This window comes from Ranitomeya imitator, chromosome 8 (assembly GCF_032444005.1).
Source record: "Ranitomeya imitator isolate aRanImi1 chromosome 8, aRanImi1.pri, whole genome shotgun sequence".
NCBI lineage: Eukaryota > Metazoa > Chordata > Amphibia > Anura > Dendrobatidae > Ranitomeya > Ranitomeya imitator.
In genome coordinates this window covers 62,028,014-62,046,651 of record NC_091289.1, presented here as the reverse complement: position 1 = coordinate 62,046,651, position 18,638 = coordinate 62,028,014, and the positions used below count along the sequence as shown (strand labels likewise).

Sequence of the window (18,638 nt, the reverse complement as noted above, 5' to 3'; positions counted from 1 at the left end):
CAATAGAGTTGAATGTGCGAGTCTCATCTGAGACTTGGATAGTAGTAGTGGATTCTGCATTTTTTTTTTTCTTATGGACAGTTCCGATTAAGTAAAATCATCTGAACAGCCCTATTGTATAACATTTGTCAGTGTCCTGTGCGATTACAAATCTGAATGAGCCCTTATTCACAGCTCTAATCTCGTTCGAGTCCCAACAGCGGATTTTGTTACGTGATGCAGGTCAGTGTAGCCTCAGCCTAAATTGTACTGAACTGTGCGGTGTCTACAATTCTGCAAACACAATGCGTGAGACCACAGAGATTCATTAGAATGCATTTGGGGTTTACACCTTCAATTTTAAAATAAACAATGTAAAAGACGACAAAAAAGAATACTGAAAGTATTATTGTATTCAAAATTTATATAGAAATAAAACAACTATTAAAAATGCAGCATCAGCAAGCGACATACACAAATGTCATATTCAAATAACAAAACCCCTAAAACTCAAGAGGTTTGCCTGGTAATTTGGCTACTTGGGGAGAGATCGCTAGTAGAAATGGCATTTTACAAATCTAACATTGCACGTTTATATTTACAAATAAATAATTGAACTTTGTGGAATGAAGCTAAAGCCCTGCTGAAGTGAATGGGGAGAATGGTCCCAACAAGATGTAAGACGCCTGGCGCAGAGGGGGATTAGGCTACTTTCACACTAGCGTCGGGCCGACGTACCGACGCATCCTGTGACAACGCAGCACAACGGGGGCAGCGGATGCATTATTACAACGCATCCGCTGCCCCATTGTGGGTTGCGGGGAGGAGGGGGCGGAGTTTTGGCTGCGCATGCGCAGTCGGAAATGGCGGACACAACACACAGAAAAAGTTACATGTAACTTTTTTTGTTCCGACGGTGCGCCACAACACGACGCAACCGTAGCACGACGGTTGCGACGTGTGGCAATGCGTCGCTAATGTTAGTCTATGAGGAAAAAAACACATCCTGCAGCCAACTTTGCAGGATGCGTTTTTTCACCAAAACGACGCATTGCGACGTGCGTCGTACGACGCTAGTGTGAAAGTAGCCTTAGGAGAGGATCAATATTCTGTACAATGGAATGACTCCATCATGGGCTGATCCTGGGTCATTTGGGTTCCCTTTCCGTATATTTCATTCATTTCCTCCGTCCACTCAAGCTCTTCATTTCCTCCAGTTCCTTATCCTTTAGATGGGATTCTGCTGTAGCCTCGGAGAGCTATTGATAAAGAAAAAGCGAGAAAGAGAAAACATATTGTATATTACAGCCTTCACATGTACAGGCTCAACCATTGCCCCAGACTATTATTATAGTAGTGATTCATGAACTTACAGACAGACATAGATCAGGCTATTCCATACTAGCAGAGGGTGAATGATAAAGTCACCCATTGCACTGATCATCCATTTATACAACCATTTCCTCTACTACAGGCTTACAGGCCATGGTGACAACTCGCTCTCTAATAGCGGAGTGCTGCTGCTGAAAGGGTCACTTCCCTCTGCCAGATCTCCCGTATTACCTGAGCACTTTCCAGTCAGAAATGCAATAGATATGTATTATTGATGTACAATGGAGAGGACATAACACTGTTGTCAAGGTTTCTTGGAATGGAGAAATTAAAAAATACAGCTTTACAAAAGGTAACACAAAAATGTACCAACTAACCTTACTCTTCTAGGCAGGAAAAGGAAACCTTGAGCACAGTGCTTCCTCCATTATATAAGGGGGCATGTCATTATTAGACTTACAAGTCAGAAAAATGGAGGTCTACACTGTATAATCAGTTGTAGATTGATAGAAAGCACCCAGGATGGTATGCTTTCATACAATCATCAGGAATACCAGTCAAAATCCCCCATTTAATGTTGGGTGTGCAAGCCCTCGTTGTATTATTTTGCTTTTCCGATTCCCAAGTGTCTCTGCAGTCCGTGGATAGGAACAGTATATAACACTGAAGGTGGGCAATGCTAGACTTGCTCTGTGGCCCCTTCATAATCAGGAACAGTGACGTCTCTACGGTCCGGCTCCCACTGTCTGATGGTTTATAGCTGGGATATGTCATCACCTTCTCTTTGTGATTACAGAAAACCTTTTCACATAGTAAGAGAAAAGAATTATTCATTTTCTAATAAACCTTGGCAATGATTCTTCAGGATGAGGGGGTTTGGTGGAGTGCGAGGCTCAGGTTATCATCCATCCTATGGATAGGTGATTAAGGGTTTTTTTTTGTGGAAACCAGTAAAAAATTGCATGGGCACTTATGCAGGTGCCACAGATGTAATCTCACCATTACTTACCATATCCAAAAGCAGCTCTACTTTCAGACGAAGCAAATTATTCTCCTCCTCCAAATGCAGATTCCTCTTGCGAAGACGTTGGACTTCCTTCTGTGATCCGATGCCCCCTGATTCTATCAGATGTATTGTTAGATCGCATACAACAGAAAACAAACTAAATAAATGCATTTCCTATTCACACCACTAGAATCTTACGGTATACAGCACTTTTACCCCCTTTGTTATGCACAAGCAAGCCAATGTCTACATTCCACTACTGGACAAAAACTCTCAAGATGACACCATAGACGGCCACGGATCAGCAATTCTCCAAACCCATTCCCAATTCCTCTAATCCGGCCATAGTGCTCAGAGTTTTGGCTGATGAATTGTTGAACCAAACAAACTAGAATGGCAGCCATATGTAAGACGACGCAGAAACTGGTTGAATTTGACCATGCTAATAACCAATACTTGACAAAATGATCTATTATAGAATTATACTAAGTACGGTAAAATAATATCATGATTCCTAACTGCAGTTAAATTAACCCTTTAAGGAGTGGGCTATTTTTCCTTTGGTGTGTTTATTCCCCCCCCCCATACTTTGAAAAGCCATGACTTCTTTAACTTGTCTGTGTCAATGGAAAGTTAACTCCCTGCAATACCGCTCTCGGACAGGAAGGTCAGAGTCCCAGCGTGGTATGGGAGCTAATGTGGGGACTACAGAGTGAGGACATCACGCTCCGCACAGAGGAAGCAGTGGGCCCGTGCCGCTCCGCACAGGGGAAGCAGTGGGCCCGTGCCGCTCCGCACAGGGGAAGCAGTGGGCCCGTGCCACTCCGCACAGGGGAAGCAGTGGGCCCGTGCCGCTCCGCACAGGGGAAGCAGTGAGCTGGTCAGTTGAAGGGACGTCACTTGCGAGCTTTGTCATGCGTGGTGTTGACAGTCTGCTGATGCTTTGAAATGCCATATTCAAGCAGAGAGGAGAGTGAAGTCTGATCTGAGCATGCATGCTCAGACTGCTGGCACTCACCAAGACGTAGCCCCATCCCCACCAGTGATGTGCTCTGATCTGTTTGTCCTATTCTAGTCTCCAGATCTGAAGTAGCAGAGCCAGAATCAAAACAGCAGAATACATGACCCCCAGAGAGATGAACTTACAGGAGCAGGGCAGGTATTAAAAGTGTATTAATGTGTTAACACAAACAAGGAAAGTGGATTGGGACAGCTGCACGGCTCCTGGACTACACTCCGGTACCGACTCAAGGAACTCGGGTGCCCCGCTGTGAAACAATATATGAGAGCCAATAGTCCAGAAAATGAAGTGGCGCATGGCACTCACCGTCCTTATATGTCTGCCTTTTCGCGCAGCAAAATACGCTTCTACGGGACTCGTAGAAGCGCATTTTGCTGCACGAAAAGGCCGTCGTCCAGTGCGTCTCCGTGATATGTCGTCCTGCTGTTTTATATGATTTTCCAATAAAGGACATTTAAGGACGTTGAGTGCCATGCGCCACTTCATTTTCTGGACTATTGTATTAAAGTGTTAGTTAGGAAGAGTTAGAAAAAATGAAAGGTGGTTAAATTAGTAGTAGAAAAACTCTTTACATGTTAAGTGGGGACTTAAGCATTATTGTTATAGGGGCACTCAGAATACTGCGACCATCAAAGGTGCACATGGGGCATTATTACATTATTGAGGCTAAACGTGAACACTTTTATAGGACACTCGAAAATTAATATTTTCTAGGGGGCTATTTTACAATCTAGAGGGCATTGTACATTGTAAGGAGCACAGTAGTGGGCATTATTATATGGGGCAGTAAGAGGAGCCACTATTGTACCACACAGTAGGTGCAGTAATAGGGACAAATACGGTAGCGGCTCAGTATTGGGTATCAGCAGTATGAGGAGTTTGTGCAGGTTGGGGATAGATGTGGCTGGTGCCCATCTATCTCTGCAGACGAGTCCTGGCTGGAGAAGTTGTGCTGTCGGTCTGGGCCAGATGGAAAAGACGGGAAAAGTGAACAACTCCATCAAAATGAAAGTCAGCTGTAAGTCACTATACTGTAATCTCCTATATGGTCTGCAGAGCTGGTATCTACCTCTATATGGTCACCACATGGCGGTAATATCAGTGTTGGTCTTTGTATAGCGATTTATTTTTAGTAACAGGATAGTCATCGGCTGATGTTCCCCTATACCCACTATTAGGCTGCACCACCGTAGTTGTAATCATGGCTACTTCGTTTGGGGCTCATTCATATGTTTTGTGCCCTCCCTGAGCTGAACCCCTAGCTATGTCTCTGGGTATCGGTGTTCTCAATGATCTCTGAAGATTTAACAGGAGCCCAACTGTGTAAGTCAGTCCAGTTCCTGCAGCTGATCATGCATTACCCTGGATCAGCATTACATGTATATCTGTTATGTAGCATTTGGTAAAAATAACTTATTTAAGTATATATCACATAGAAATATATATATATATATATATATATATATATATATTTTATGACTAATCCAATCCAATAGTATATATGAATAAATAATCAATTACAAACTGTGATGCAGTGACCTATGTTACAGCCAGGGGGCATTGCATGATAATGAAACAGTGTCCAGCATGATTGTAAATGGCTGGTATGTGTCGCAGAGGGAGTCTGCGCTGTAAGCCTGTAGTATTGTTGTTCTGGGACCTGTAGTCCCACAAGTATTTGTATAGTTAAAAAGGAGGCCTGCAGGGTTAGTCAGAAAGCTGGGCGGGACTGACTAACCACACACACCTCCCACCTATGGGGGCGGTTACAGGTACATAATGTGATCAGGGTATGGGTCACATGTTCAGAGTGTATGGTCCGGAATGGTCAGTGTGTAAAAGTCTAGGATGGTCTATGTGGGAATATCCTGGAGTGGACTGGATTCCTGGAAGCACATGGTGAGGCCATGGACTGAGGGCCTGTGTGTTTGTGTGTTGGAAGTGCCTGGGACTGGACTTCCTGAATAGCGCACGGAGAGGTGTATCTGTAGAGCCTGGGATGGCTACTGTGTTGGGGAAGCTACAGTTCCGTCTGCAGATCTGGACTATCTGAAGTGCCCTGGTCACAAGGGCGGTCACCCCAGTGAGGCAGCTTCCCTTGGAACCAGGACTGATAGGAGTCAGTGTGTGGAGCAGAAGCTCCTGTAAGGTAACTCCAGATAAAGGGGGTTATGGGCAGAGAAGTATCTGCCACTGGAACAGACTGTCGGTGGTTAATATGTTCCGTTAATGTATATAATGAACTGTATGTGACGTGGTTTATGAGTCTAAAAAAAAACGAATAGACTGTTTGTGAGAAACCGTGCCTGAGTGCTTTTATCCCGTTGCCAGTCGAGTGTCCCCCAACACACTCAGGTAGCACTATCTCACAAAACATAAATACATCAATAAGTGTTTATATAGGCAACAGTCAATAAATAAGGACCCACAGCAAATATCATAAGTAATAAATATATGTAAATCGTTTGACAAAAGAAGCTCACCCACCAAACACCCAATGCATGTTTCACTGTTGCTTCTTCACGGGTCAGGGTTTTATTCCTTGCCTGTTTTGCTGGAACTACCTGTATTTAATGGTTTTTAAATGTTGTACCTAATAAAGTTTATTTCTTAATTTATGTGTGTTACTTTTCCCTGGTACAATTTTCTCTTATGGTCATATTCATTACTTCAGTGTCCTATGGGGAGCGTTACAGTTATTACCCTCTAGGATTACAGCCTTTCGCTACGCATGTACTCTGACATTTGGGTGTTTGCTTCTTAATTGTCATTCAATGTAACATTTCTTAACACCAGCAGACAAGTGAAGGGGTTAATAAGGTGTATTGTCCTCCCTCGAGAGCATCACTTGCCACTAGGACATCAGGAATGAAGATACATGAGCTACAGGTAAAGAATGGAGGGGAGATTACCAAGGTTAATAAGTTAATTCCTCAAGAGTTCGAGGTTCACTTCTCATGGTTTGTACAAATATGAGACAAAACATTGCCTGCCCTGCAACAGCACATTTACCTGTAATCCACTGGCCATTTTCAAACTTCAGACTTTGCCCTGCAATACTGATACTGGGGGCCCCATAATCCAAACCAAGCTCCACCTCCTTTGTTGTCCGGTCCAGCTAGAAGAGAAGAAAAAAGAGGGATGAGATGGGAAATCTACTAAGTAAAATTGGAATAAACAGTAGAGTGTACAGTATCTAGTGCACAGAGTAATTCAAGGTGTAATTAATCCCTTCCCGACATGCCTATTCTCCATTTTTGTTTTTCTTACCCCCTTCTTCCAAGAGCCATAACTTATTTTTCCGCTCCCATAGCCATATGAAGGCTTGTTTTTTTGGGGGGGACGAGTTGCACTGTTAAATGACTCCATTCATTTTATCATGTGAATCACTTGAAAAATTGGAAAAACACATTTCAGTGCATTGAAATTGCAAAAAAAAAAAAAAATCCACAATTGTTTTTTTTTTTTATTTACAGTGTGCATTATACAGTATCGCTTGTGTCACCATTTTCTGAGACCCCGTAAAGTTGTCATCTTTCGGTCAATGGGGCTGTGTGAGGGCTTATTTTTTTGGGGGTAGACACAATGTTATGGTCAGCTCTTCTTGCATTTTTGCAGTTAAGGCGGCCGAAAACGTTTTCTCATTAAGATGTTGATCGATAAGGTTACATTTATTTTTTGCTAGAATTTTATGGATGTATCAACACATTTCTCTCCTTTATTTTTAAAGGGGGAAAAGGAGGCGATTTGAAGTTTGATTTTTTCCCCATATTTTTAACTTTTTGTCACTTCTCACTGAATTCATTAGTCCCCATTGGCGACCTGAACCTGCGATCATCCGATCGCTTGTGCTATATACAAACGATACCAGAGTATGCTGTATAAAGCAAAAGTCACGGCCCCTTATGAAGTACCGTCCTGACAACGTACGCAACGTTTCCAGTATTTCGGCGGATGCGCTGCCTGAATTTTTATAGTGTAGAAGGAAGGATTCCGGGGACGAGAGAGAGATTTTATTTTCCCCGGGTTGGAAAATGCTTCCAGGCATGTTCAAATGTAAAAACAGGATCCGTCACTGGATTCCTGCGTTTCACAGTGACCGCAGGATCCTGCGTCCATAGGCTCCCACTCTGTGGAACGACGTATGACGCAGGAGGCGTCGGGAACGTTTTTCCACTGCAGACAAAAAAAAGTTTCTTTGAACGTTTTTGCCAAACGACGGGCTGTCAAATTGCGCAGGATCCTGTTTTCTCAAAAAACGACGTATTTTGACGGGAGCTCAAAGACGGAAGTGTGAAAGAGGCCTTACATCAGTTTGGTAGGACGTTGTTCCACAGTCTATATTCATCCCTGTGATACACAGTCTTGGGAAGTGTGGTCTACCATGTTGGCACCAGTGCTTTTCACCCATAGCAAATATTCTCTTCCTATCTTTATTTGATTATATATTGTTTTTTGGTTTAGCAGATATCTGCCGGGGTGATATCCATAGCAAAGATTCTCTCTATATCCTCATTGGGATTGTTCTTGCCTTTTTCAGCCTGGTAGGACTTTGTTCCACTGTGTTTCTATCCAATTTTGTGATATATATTTCTGGGAAGTGTAGTTCACCACATTGACTCTCCTGATATATTCAGATGTGTTTTTACCTTCATTATGATTCATGACTGTTGATTATTCAGGAAGGTTACATGTGGTTTTGCCATATCTGATAATCAGCTGTCAAAGTGCCGAGGCGTATTTACATACACAGTATTGTGAGTGGTGACTGTAGTCTTGCCGTGCATTGCCCCTATGACTGAAAGCCGGCAGCTCCCAGGAGGAATTAACTTTATTTTCTCCCGTTATCTGCACTTTCAGTGTGGCGGCCGGACAGCAATATAACACTATTTATCTGAATGCAAATTAACCCTATATCTGCAAGTAAAAACAATTTTCAAATGTGACCAGTTCCCTTTAAATTTGTATAGTTTACATTTAACTTTTAAAGAAAAGTTGTTTAGCATCGTCATAATTTGAGGCCCATAACGTTTTTGTTGTTTTTTTTAATGTTGACAGGTGTGCAAGGCTTTTTTTGCAGGGTGAGCCTTAGGATTTATATATAGGTGGTTCCTGCTGCAGAGAGTACAAGCTCATGCAAGCATATTAATGACCTTCCACATGCACCTGAGATATTTGCCATATGGCAGGAACAGCTTACTATAAAAACCAGATGGTGAATTCTAGACTTCGTAAATTAGCTTTGTAAATACATTGTATGATTTATCTTCTTCCAATCCCGCATTGCAAACTAGAAATTCAGAGCTGCCTTCACAGTTATCATTTTAGAGCTTAAATGTCCCCACATTTCTGCTTGTCTGCACAAAGTATGAGCTTCTTATGTGCTCTGTGCTGTAGAGTAATCTGATGTAAGAGCTAATACTCCCAGGGTATTATGTGAGCGCAGCTAAAATGCTAATCTGATTACAAGCTTAAAGTGAGTCTCTCACCAGGTTTCTGCTACCCCATCTGAGAGCAGCATAATGTAAGGGCAGAGGCCAAGATTCCAGCGATGTGTCACTAACTGGGCTCCTTGCTGTAGTCTTGATACAAATGCTATTTTCTCTGCTGCAGATCTAGCGGTTCTCTAAATGCTGAGCTCTCTATAACCCCGCCCCCACCACTGATTGGCAGCTTTCTGTTCACACCGAGCATAGGCAGAAAACTGCCAGTGTTGGGGGCGCTGTTACACAGAGCTCATTAATATGGAGGACTACATGGCAGCAGATTTACTAGTCCCGTTGCGATAATCTCCTGCTGATAAAAACTGATTTTACCAAAAGTACAAGCAGCCCAGTAAGTGACGCATAGCTGGAATCAGGGTCTCTGTCTCACATTATGCTGCTCTCATATCAGGTGGCAAAAACCTGGTGACAGATTCCTTTTTACAGAAAACAAAACAATAAAGGCCGGGTCTTAATTTTGAGGATCATCTTATGTCTTTATTAAAATGAAACTGCACCTAATCTTCCATATACTCCTGTTTAACCCATCAAAAATAGGTATGTGTGTGTTCAGCATATATCACCATTCAATGATCGCACTTTTAAGCTCACGGCTAGAAATGTAACAGGACTGCTCGCTATATCACTCACCTTGGGTTGAGTCTGAAATTGGCAAGAAAACAGGTTTAAATGACAGACTGAACCAAAATATGAGTAAAATTCGGTGTTTTCAATAAGTGGCCAGAAAGAGGAAAAGACAGCGCCTGATGGTGCAGTAATCCTACGGTGACTCCATTTAGGCCTACACGACCACCTATTTATTCCAGCACATGCACTAAATAACAACATCTCCATACAAAGAAGAAAGGAAGAGAAATAGAACACATACCGCGTGCAAGTTGGAAAGCGATGCCGATTTTCTAGGTGGCGTTTTCTTCGGACTAAAGGTGTTTCCAAATAGCGGCATCTTGCCGATTTTCCAAGTGGAGTCCAGATCGGAGCAGCTATGCCTGCAGGGTGTACTCGCCTACTATAGAAAGAAAGCCAGCACGGATTACTGCCATCATTCCTCAGCTTAGACTAATGTCATGGTGCTCGGCCACAGATCTCCCATCGCCCCAACAAGCAGGACAGCAGCACCACCAGCAATGGCCTACCAAGCTTCATCACTTACGGCATGTTCACATGTGGCATCTTTTAAGCTTTTTTTCTGCGGCAAAAAAAAGTACCAGCAAAGCCAATGTGAATTCAAAAATCTCAGGTACATGCCTGTTTTTTTTTTCTTTGTATTTTTTTTTTAATCAGCAACATGTGAATTCTTTCATTGTTTTGCAGTATTCGTCACCTATTCCAATGAATGGGAAAAATGCAAGTGAAAAATGCAATGTTCTTCCTGCAGTAAAAAATAAATAACGCTGCAAAAATGCCCTGTGTGAACATACTGAATGGATCTTGGAGTAAACAGGGGTCAAGGCACAGTCACTCTTCAATTAAACTCTTTCCATATGTTTTAGGGCACATGGAGGCCATGCTATAATCTTTCTATTGGCTCTGGTTGGCTATGTCTTCAAAAGTAGCTACTGCAAGTAAAGTGCATTGTCAGCTTACCGAGGGGGGTTCCAGTCATTGGCATTGCTTCAATTTAAAGGGGTTGTCCAGCCTTAGGGTATATGTCTGCAGTCACTCTGTGTGACGGCAGACTTGAGTACTCACCGCACGCTGTGAGGATTCACTCTATTGCAGGCTCTTTAACACAAAGCATGTGATTTGCACATATGCGGTCACACACCAACAAGACGTGTATTGAGCGAGGCAGGACACGACTAGTTGGAATGTGACGGAAGTATGCGAATTGCATACTTGCGTTCACATGACTTCTCGTTCTCAGCGTTTGCACTGGAGAATCCTCACAGTGTGCAGATTAACAAGTCTGCAGTCACATAGAGCAGCAAGTGAAGACTTATCCCTATTTAATAACTTAATGGGATATGGATAGTTCTATTTACTAAATTACAAACTGACTGTCCAATTTGTCCCCACCTGTTATACATTTCTGACATACAGGTGCTTCTCCCAAAATTACAATATTGTCAAAAAGTTCATTTATTTCAGTTCTTCAATACAAAAAGTGAATCTCATATTATATAGAGTCATTACACACAGAGTGATCTGTTTCGAGTATTTATTTCTGTTAATGTTGATGGTTATGGCTTACAGCCAATGAAAACCCAAAAGTCATTATCTCAGTAAATTAGAATACTTTATAACACCAGCTTGAAAATTATTTTAAAATCCGAAATGTTGGCCTACTGAAATGTATGTTCAGTAAATGCACTCAGTAGTTGGTCGGGTCTCCTTTTGCATCAATTGCTGCATCAATGTGGCATTGCATGGCGGCAATCAGCCTGTGGCACTGCTGATGTGTTATGGAAGCCCAAGCTGCTTTCATAGTTGCCTTCAGCTCATCTGCATTGTTGTGTCTGGTGTCTCTTCTTCCTCTTGACAATACTCCATAAATTCTCCATGGGGTTATGGTCAGGTGAGTTTGCTGACCAATCAAGCACTGTGTGTTGTGAATTCTGTGGCAGAGCTCCCTCCTGTGGTCACAAGTGGTACTTCGGCTGATTCTCTCTGTGAGCTTCCGTTGGTGGAGGAGAGTGGTACTGCGGCTTCTGAGTTTCCTTCCTCAGGTGATGTGGTGAAGTCGTTAGGTGCTTCTCTATTTAACTCCACCTAGTGCTTTGATCCTGGCCTCCAGTCAATGTTCTAGTATTGGACCTGTTTCCTCCTGGATCGTTCCTGTGGCCTGCTGCTCTGCATAGCTAAGTTCCGCTTTGCTATTTTGTTTGCTGTTTTTTTCTGTCCAGCTTGTCTATTTGTTTTTTCTTGCTTGCTGGAAGCTCTGGGAAGCAGAGGATGTACCTCCGTGCCGTTAGTTCGGTACGGAGGGTCTTTTTGCCCCCTTTGCGTGGTTTTTTGTAGGGTTTTGTGTTGACCGCAAAGTTACCTTTCCTATCCTCGCTCTGTTCAGAAAGTCGGGCCTCACTTTGCTAAATCTATTTCATCTCTACGTTTGTCTTTTCATCTTAACTCACAGTCATTATATGTGGGGGCTGCCTTTTCCTTTGGGGTATTTCTCTGAGGCAAGGTAGGCTTATTTTCTATCTTCAGGCTAGCTAGTTTCTCAGGCTGTGCCGAGTTGCATAGGGAGCGTTAGGCGCAATCCACGGCTGCCTCTAGTGTGGTTGGAGAGGATTAGGGATTGCGGTCAGCAGAGTTCCCACGTCTCAGAGCTCGTTCTATGTTCTTGGGTTATTGTCAGGTCACTGTATGTGCTCTGAAATCTATGTCCATTGTGGTACTGAATTACCTTATCATAACACTGTGATACTGTTGTTTGTAAACCAGGTATTGGTACTTTTGGTTGTGTGGACAAGTGCCAAGTCCTGCTGGAGAATGAAGTTTCCATCTCCAATAAGCTTGTCGGCAGAGGGAAGCATGAAGTGCTCTAAAATTTCCTGGTAGACGGCTGCGCTGACTTTGATCTTGATAAAACACAGTGGACAAATACACCAGCAGATGACATGGCTCCCCAAACCATCACTGATTATGGAAACTTCACACTAGACCTCCAGCAGCTTGGATTTTTATAGTTAGTAAGGCCGAAAAAAGACATTTGTCCATCCAGTTCAGCCTATAATCCATCATAATAAATCCGCAGATCTACGTCCTTCTACAGAACCTAATTGTATGATACAATATTGTTCTGCTCTAGGAAGACATCCAGGCCTCTCTTGAACCCCTCGACTGAGTTCGCCATCACCACCTCCTCAGGCAAGCAATTCCAGATTCTCACTGCCCTAACAGTAAAGAATCCTCTTCTATGTTGGTGGAAAAACCTTCTCTCCTCCAGACGCAAAGAATGCCCCCTTGTGCCCGTCACCTTCCTTGGTATAAACAGATCCTCAGCGAGATATTTGTATTGTCCCCTTATATACTTATACATGGTTATTAGATCGCCCCTCAGTCGTCTTTTTTCTAGACTAAATAATCCTAATTTCGCTAATCTATCTGGGTATTGTAGTTATCCCATCCCCTTTATTAATTTTGTTGCCCTCCTTTGTACTCTCTCTAGTTCCATTATATCCTTCCTGAGCACCGGTGCCCAAAACTGGACACAGTACTCCATGTGCGGTCTAACTAGGGATTTGTACAGAGGCAGTATAATGCTCTCATCATGTGTATCCAGACCTCTTTTAATGCACCCCATGATCCTGTTTGCCTTGGCAGCTGCTGCCTGGCACTGGCTGCTCCAGGTAAGTTTATCATTAACTAGGATCCCCAAGTCCTTCTCCCTGTCAGATTTATCCAGTGGTTTCCCATTCAGTGTGTAATGGTGATATTGATTCCTTCTTCCCATGTGTATAACCTTACATTTATCATTGTTAAACCTCATCTGCCACCTTTCAGCCCAAGTTTCCAACTTATCCAGATCCATCTGTAGCAGAATACTATCTTCTCTTGTATTAACTGCTTTACATAGTTTTGTATCATCTGCAAATATCGATATTTTACTGTGTAAACCTTCTACCAGATCATTAATGAATATGTTGAAGAGAACAGGTCCCAATACTGACCCCTGCGGTACCCCACTGGTCACAGCGACCCAGTTAGAGACTATACCATTTATAACCACCCTCTGCTTTCTATCACTAAGCCAGTTACTAACCCATTTACACACATTTTCCCCCAGACCAAGCATTCTCATTTTGTGTACCAACCTCTTGTGCGGCACGGTATCAAACGCTTTCGAAAAATCGAGATATACTACGTCCAATGACTCACCGTGGTCCAGCCTATAGCTTACCTCTTCATAAAAACTGATTAGATTGGTTTGACAGGAGCGATTTCTCATAAACCCATGCTGATATGGAGTTAAACAGTTATTCTCATTGAGATAATCCAGAATAACATCCCTCAGAAACCCTTCAAATATTTTACCAACAATAGAGGTTAGACTTACTGGCCTATAATTTCCAGGTTCACTTTTAGAGCCCTTTTTGAATATTGGCACCACATTTGCTATGCGCCAATCCTGCGGAACAGACCCTGTCGCTATAGAGTCACTAAAAATAAGAAATAATGGTTTATCTATTACATTACTTAGTTCTCTTAGTACTCGTGGGTGTATGCCATCCGGACCCGGAGATTTATCTATTTTAATCTTATTTAGCCGGTTCCGCACCTCTTCTTGGGTTAGATTGGTGACCCTTAATATAGGGTTTTCATTGTTTCTTGGGATTTCACCTAGCATTTCATTTTCCACCGTGAATACCGTGGAGAAGAAGGTGTTTAATATGTTAGCTTTTTCCTCGTCATCTACAACCATTCTTTCCTCACTATTTTTTAAGGGGCCTACATTTTCAGTTTTTATTCTTTTACTATTGATATAGTTGAAGAACAGTTTGGGATTAGTTTTACTCTGCTTAGCAATGTGCTTCTGTTTCCTTTTTGGCAGCTTTAATTAGTTTTTTAGATAAAGTATTTTTCTCCCTATAGTTTTTTAGAGCTTCAATGGTGCCATCCTGCTTTAGTAGTGCAAATGCTTTCTTTTTACTGTTAATTGCCTGTCTTACTTCTTTGTTTAGCCACATTGGGTTTTTCCTATTTCTAGTCCTTTTATTCCCACAAGGTATAAACCGCTTACACTGCCTATTTAGGATGTTCTTAAACATTTCCCATTTATTATCTGTATTCTCATTTCTGAGGATATTGTCCCAGTCTACCAGATCAAGGGCATCTCTAAGCTGGTCAAACTTTGCCTTCCTAAAGTTCAGTGTTTTTGTGACTCCCTGACAAGTCCCCCTAGTGAAAGACAGGTGAAACTGCACAATATTGTGGTCGCTATTTCCTAGATGCCCGACCACCTGCAGATTTGTTATTCTGTCAGGTCTATTAGATAGTATTAGGTCTAAAAGTGCTGCTCTTCTGGTTGGATTCTGCACCAATTGTGAAAGATAATTTTTCTTGGTTATTAGCAGAAACCTGTTGCCTTTATGGGTTTCACAGGTTTCTGTTTCCCAGTTAATATCCGGGTAGTTAAAGTCCCCCATAACCAGGACCTCATTATGGGTTGCAGCTTCATCTATCTGCTTTAGAAGTAGACTTTCCATGGTTTCTGTTATATTTGGGGGTTTGTAACAGACCCCAATGAGAATTTTGTTACCATTTTTCCCTCCATGAATTTCGACCCATATGGACTCGACATCCTAATTTCCTTCGCTAATATCCTCCCTTAAAGTGGACTTTAGACAAGACTTTACATAGAGACAAAACCCTCCTCCTCTCCGATTTTTACGATCCTTTCTAAACAGACTGTAACCCTGTAAGTTAACTGCCCAGTCATAGCTTTCATCTAACCATGTCTCGGTTATTCCCACTATGTCAAAGTTACCTGTAGATATTTCTGCTTCTAGTTCTTCCATCTTGTTTGTCAGGCTTCTGGCGTTTGCGAGCATGCAGTTTAGAGGATTTTGTTTTGTTCCAATCTCCTCGCTGTGGATTGTTTTAGAAATGTTCTTACCTCCCTTCTGAGTATGTTTTCCTGGATCTTCTTTGTTCAAGTCTAATGTTTTTCTTCCCGTCCCCTCTTCTTCTAGTTTAACGCCCTCCACTCTTCCTCCAGACTCTGGGATCTTGATTTCCAAATGAAATGCAAAATTTACTTCCATCTGAAAACACTTTGGACCACTGAGCAATAGTCCAGTTCTTTTCCTCTTTGGCCCAAGTAAGATGCTTCTGGCATTGTCTATTGGTCATGAATGGCTTGACACAAGGAATACGACACTTGTAGCCCATGTCCTGGTTACATCTGTGTGTGGTCGCTCTTGAAACAATGATTCCAGCAGCAGTCCACGCCTTGTGAATCTCCCCAAAAGTTTTGAATGGCCTTTTCTTAATCCTTTCAAGGCTGCGGTTATCCCGGTTGCTTGTGCTCCTTTTTCTACCCCACTTTTTCCTTCCACTCAATCTTCCATTAATATGCTTGGATACAGCACTCTGTGAACAGCCGGCTTCTTTAGCAATGACCTTTTGTGGCTTACCCTCCTTGTGGAGTGTGTCAATCACTTCCTTCTGGACATCTGTCAAGTCAGCAGTCTTCCCCATGATTGCGGAGCTACTGAAACAGACTAAGGGACCTTTGTAACAGCTTAGGAAGCCTTTGGATGTGTTTTTTGTTAATTATTCAACTTTACTGAGATAATGACTTTTGGGTTTTCACTGATTGTAAGCCATAATCATCAACATTAACAGAAATAAACACTAGTAATAGACCACTCTGTAATGATTCTATATATGAGTTTCAGTTTTTGTATTGAAGAAGTGAAATAAATTAACTTTTTGATGATATTCTAATTTTGTGAGAAGCACCTGTATGTAGCCGCAGTTTATTATTCACATCCAGTGCCTTGTTCTCTATCACCTTTCCACGTTACATTCATTCTCTGTGGGACTGTCCAAAGAGTTGGACCTCCACCGAGATCAACAAATCATCATCTCTCCTGTCCCTGTAGGAATGTATAGCATTAGGCATGGTCCCGTCTCCTGTACCCCAAGGGTATGTGCACACGATCCGAAGTTGCTGCCTATTTATGGAGCGTCAAACCCGCAGCATCCAGATGATAGTGGATAGGATTTCAAGAAACTCCACGTCCACTATGCGCCAAGATGCCCGTGGATCCAGATCGCAGCATGTCAGTTTCTCTTGTGGAGACTAGCATCTTTGCAAGAGAAATTACAGCAACAGACATGTATTGAATGCTGTAAATCTGCACGGTTCAGTGAACACATGAGGAATCAGGAAGGCAGCGCTTTGGACACAGCGACCATGCTCTACTAGTTCTGGATCATGAGCACCCGCCGAAGCCAGTGAAGGCACGGTGCCAGCTGCCCTCTATGCCAGTCTGTCGCTGTTAGTTCATCCTCATTGTATGTGCTGATGTATTATTATTATTTTTGCCTTGTGCATATTAATCATCAAAGCCCCATAGAATAACATGAGTGCCACCAGTCAAAAGAACGGCTAGAACTTGTCCATGAGCCCCTCCAATGTTACTTGCGGGCAGCAGACAGGCCCAACGCAGCAAAGCTTTCACACCACAATGCCGGCTTCTGGCAGAAAAGCTTCAAAAAGTTGCATAATTAAAGGGAACCTGTCACCCCCAAAATCGAAGGTGAGCTAAGCCCACCTGCATCAGGGGCTTATCTACAGCATTCTGGAATGCTGTAGATAAGCCCCGATGTTACCTGAAAGATGAGAAAAACGGGTTAGATTATACTCAACCAGGGGCGGTCCGGTCCGGGGCCTCCCATCTTCTTACGATGACGTCCTCTTCTTCTCTTCACGCTGCGGCTCCGGCGTACTTTGTCTGTCCTGTTGATGGCAGAGCAAAGTACTGCAGTGCGCAGGCGCAGGGCCTCTCTGACATTTCCTGGCGCCTGCGCACTGCAGGACTTTGCTCTGCCCTCAGCAGGACAGAAAGTACGCCTGCGCCGGAGTTGCAGCGTGAAGACAAGAAGAGGACGTCATAGTATGAAGATGGGAAGGCCCCGAACCAGACCGAAACACCCATCGTACCGGGACCGCCCCTGAGTGAGTATATTATATAACCTCTTTTTCTCATCTTTCAGGTTACATTGGGGGCTTATCTACAGCATTTCAGAATGCTCTAGATAAGCCCCTGATGCTCACCTTCGATTTTGGGGGTGACAGGTTCCCTTTAAGGCACAACCCTGAGTTGCACCAAAATCTTGCAACTTTGGGCACCAGTTGCTCCCACAATATAGACAAAGCTAGGGGGGAGGGGCCGGGGGAGGTGATCGTGTTCGATCAGGGACTGGAGTGCGATTGGTGGCGAGGGGCTCACAAGGGGGCACGTCACCCGTCTGACCCAGCACTCCTCATCAAGACCAGCGTGAACAACACAGCGGCCCAGAGACTTTCTGGGCAATATTGACCCCGTGACGGCGATCAAAAAACGCACATCTGGATTCCTTTTTTTGCAGACACAAAGTCCACAGAAAAAAAGCCTCAACATGTGAACAGCGCCATCAACTACAAGCTGCGATAGGTGTCTGATAAACAGACGTGTGAACCAGGCCTTACTGCAATTCTACAATATTTCTCTCTTTTCTTACTTGTAATCATCTTTGTACAACTTTCTACACCAAGACACTCCCGGCGCTCCACAATGCACAGCACAGCACTGACAAGACGGACTACACAGCGCTGACTACTCTCCTGCACGCACAGCACCCGCTCATTACCTGCCTCCCGCTCATTACCTGCCTCCCGCTCATTACCTGCCACCCGCTCATTACCTGCCACCCGCTCATTACCTGCCTCCCGCTCCTCTGCCGCGCCGGCCGTTAGCACCGTACTGTATACGAGATTTACCAACACACCGTATCACGCATGCGCGCACACCACTGGACTCAACCACTGGAGCTAGGAGGGGGCGATAGTAATAGAAGCACTAAATATAACTGAACAATGTGGCATTCTGTTACTTATAAACCAGTTATTCAATTACTAAATCTGTGCAATCATTGCTCTTGTGCTTAATATTGAAATACAACTATCTATATAATATATAAAAGCTTACCCCCCCTCCTTGAACGAATGGTTTAACCCCAAGCGTTCGTTGCTATAACAACGTTTACTGGGTTTATCTAAGTCGCTGTACGGACTGTACCATTTAATAGAAAGTGGGGATACACAATATATCACCGAGGAGATGAGCAGACGCCTGGGACA

The 18,638-nt window shown here is 43.2% G+C and overlaps 1 protein-coding gene across 2 annotated transcripts; it reads right to left on the bottom strand.

Moving 5' to 3' along the window:
- Window positions 1–385: 385 nt before the first annotated feature.
- On the bottom strand, window positions 386–18,294 carry CBY1 (chibby 1, beta catenin antagonist). Of its 2 annotated transcripts, none has more exons than XM_069737019.1 (5): window positions 18,221–18,294; window positions 9,711–9,851; window positions 6,351–6,456; window positions 2,321–2,433; window positions 386–1,238 (listed from the first exon to the last, which is right to left on the bottom strand). In XM_069737019.1, exons 2-5 carry the CDS (start codon window positions 9,786–9,788, stop codon window positions 1,158–1,160), a joined length of 378 nt encoding a protein of 125 aa, XP_069593120.1. In that variant the 5' UTR covers window positions 9,789–9,851; window positions 18,221–18,294; the 3' UTR covers window positions 386–1,157. The 2 variants fall into 2 exon arrangements, with proteins under 2 accessions (XP_069593120.1, XP_069593121.1); XM_069737020.1 differs by lacking the exon at window positions 18,221–18,294 and adding an exon at window positions 18,149–18,161 and having other exon boundaries at window positions 1,014–1,238.
- Window positions 18,295–18,638: the final 344 nt, after the last annotated feature.

What these genes read in the sequence shown, in the direction of transcription:
- CBY1 (XM_069737019.1), bottom strand. Translation starts at nt 9,788, where the DNA reads ATGCCGCTATTTGGAAACACCTTTAGTCCGAAGAAAACGCCACCTAGA. An exon ending in AAATGGCCAGTGGATTACAG is followed by an intron (nt 2,434 to 6,350) that starts GTAAATGTGCTG and finishes TACATCTGATAG; the next exon opens with AATCAGGGGGCATCGGATCA. An exon ending in TAGAGCTGCTTTTGGATATG is followed by an intron (nt 1,239 to 2,320) that starts GTAAGTAATGGT and finishes CTTTATCAATAG; the next exon opens with CTCTCCGAGGCTACAGCAGA.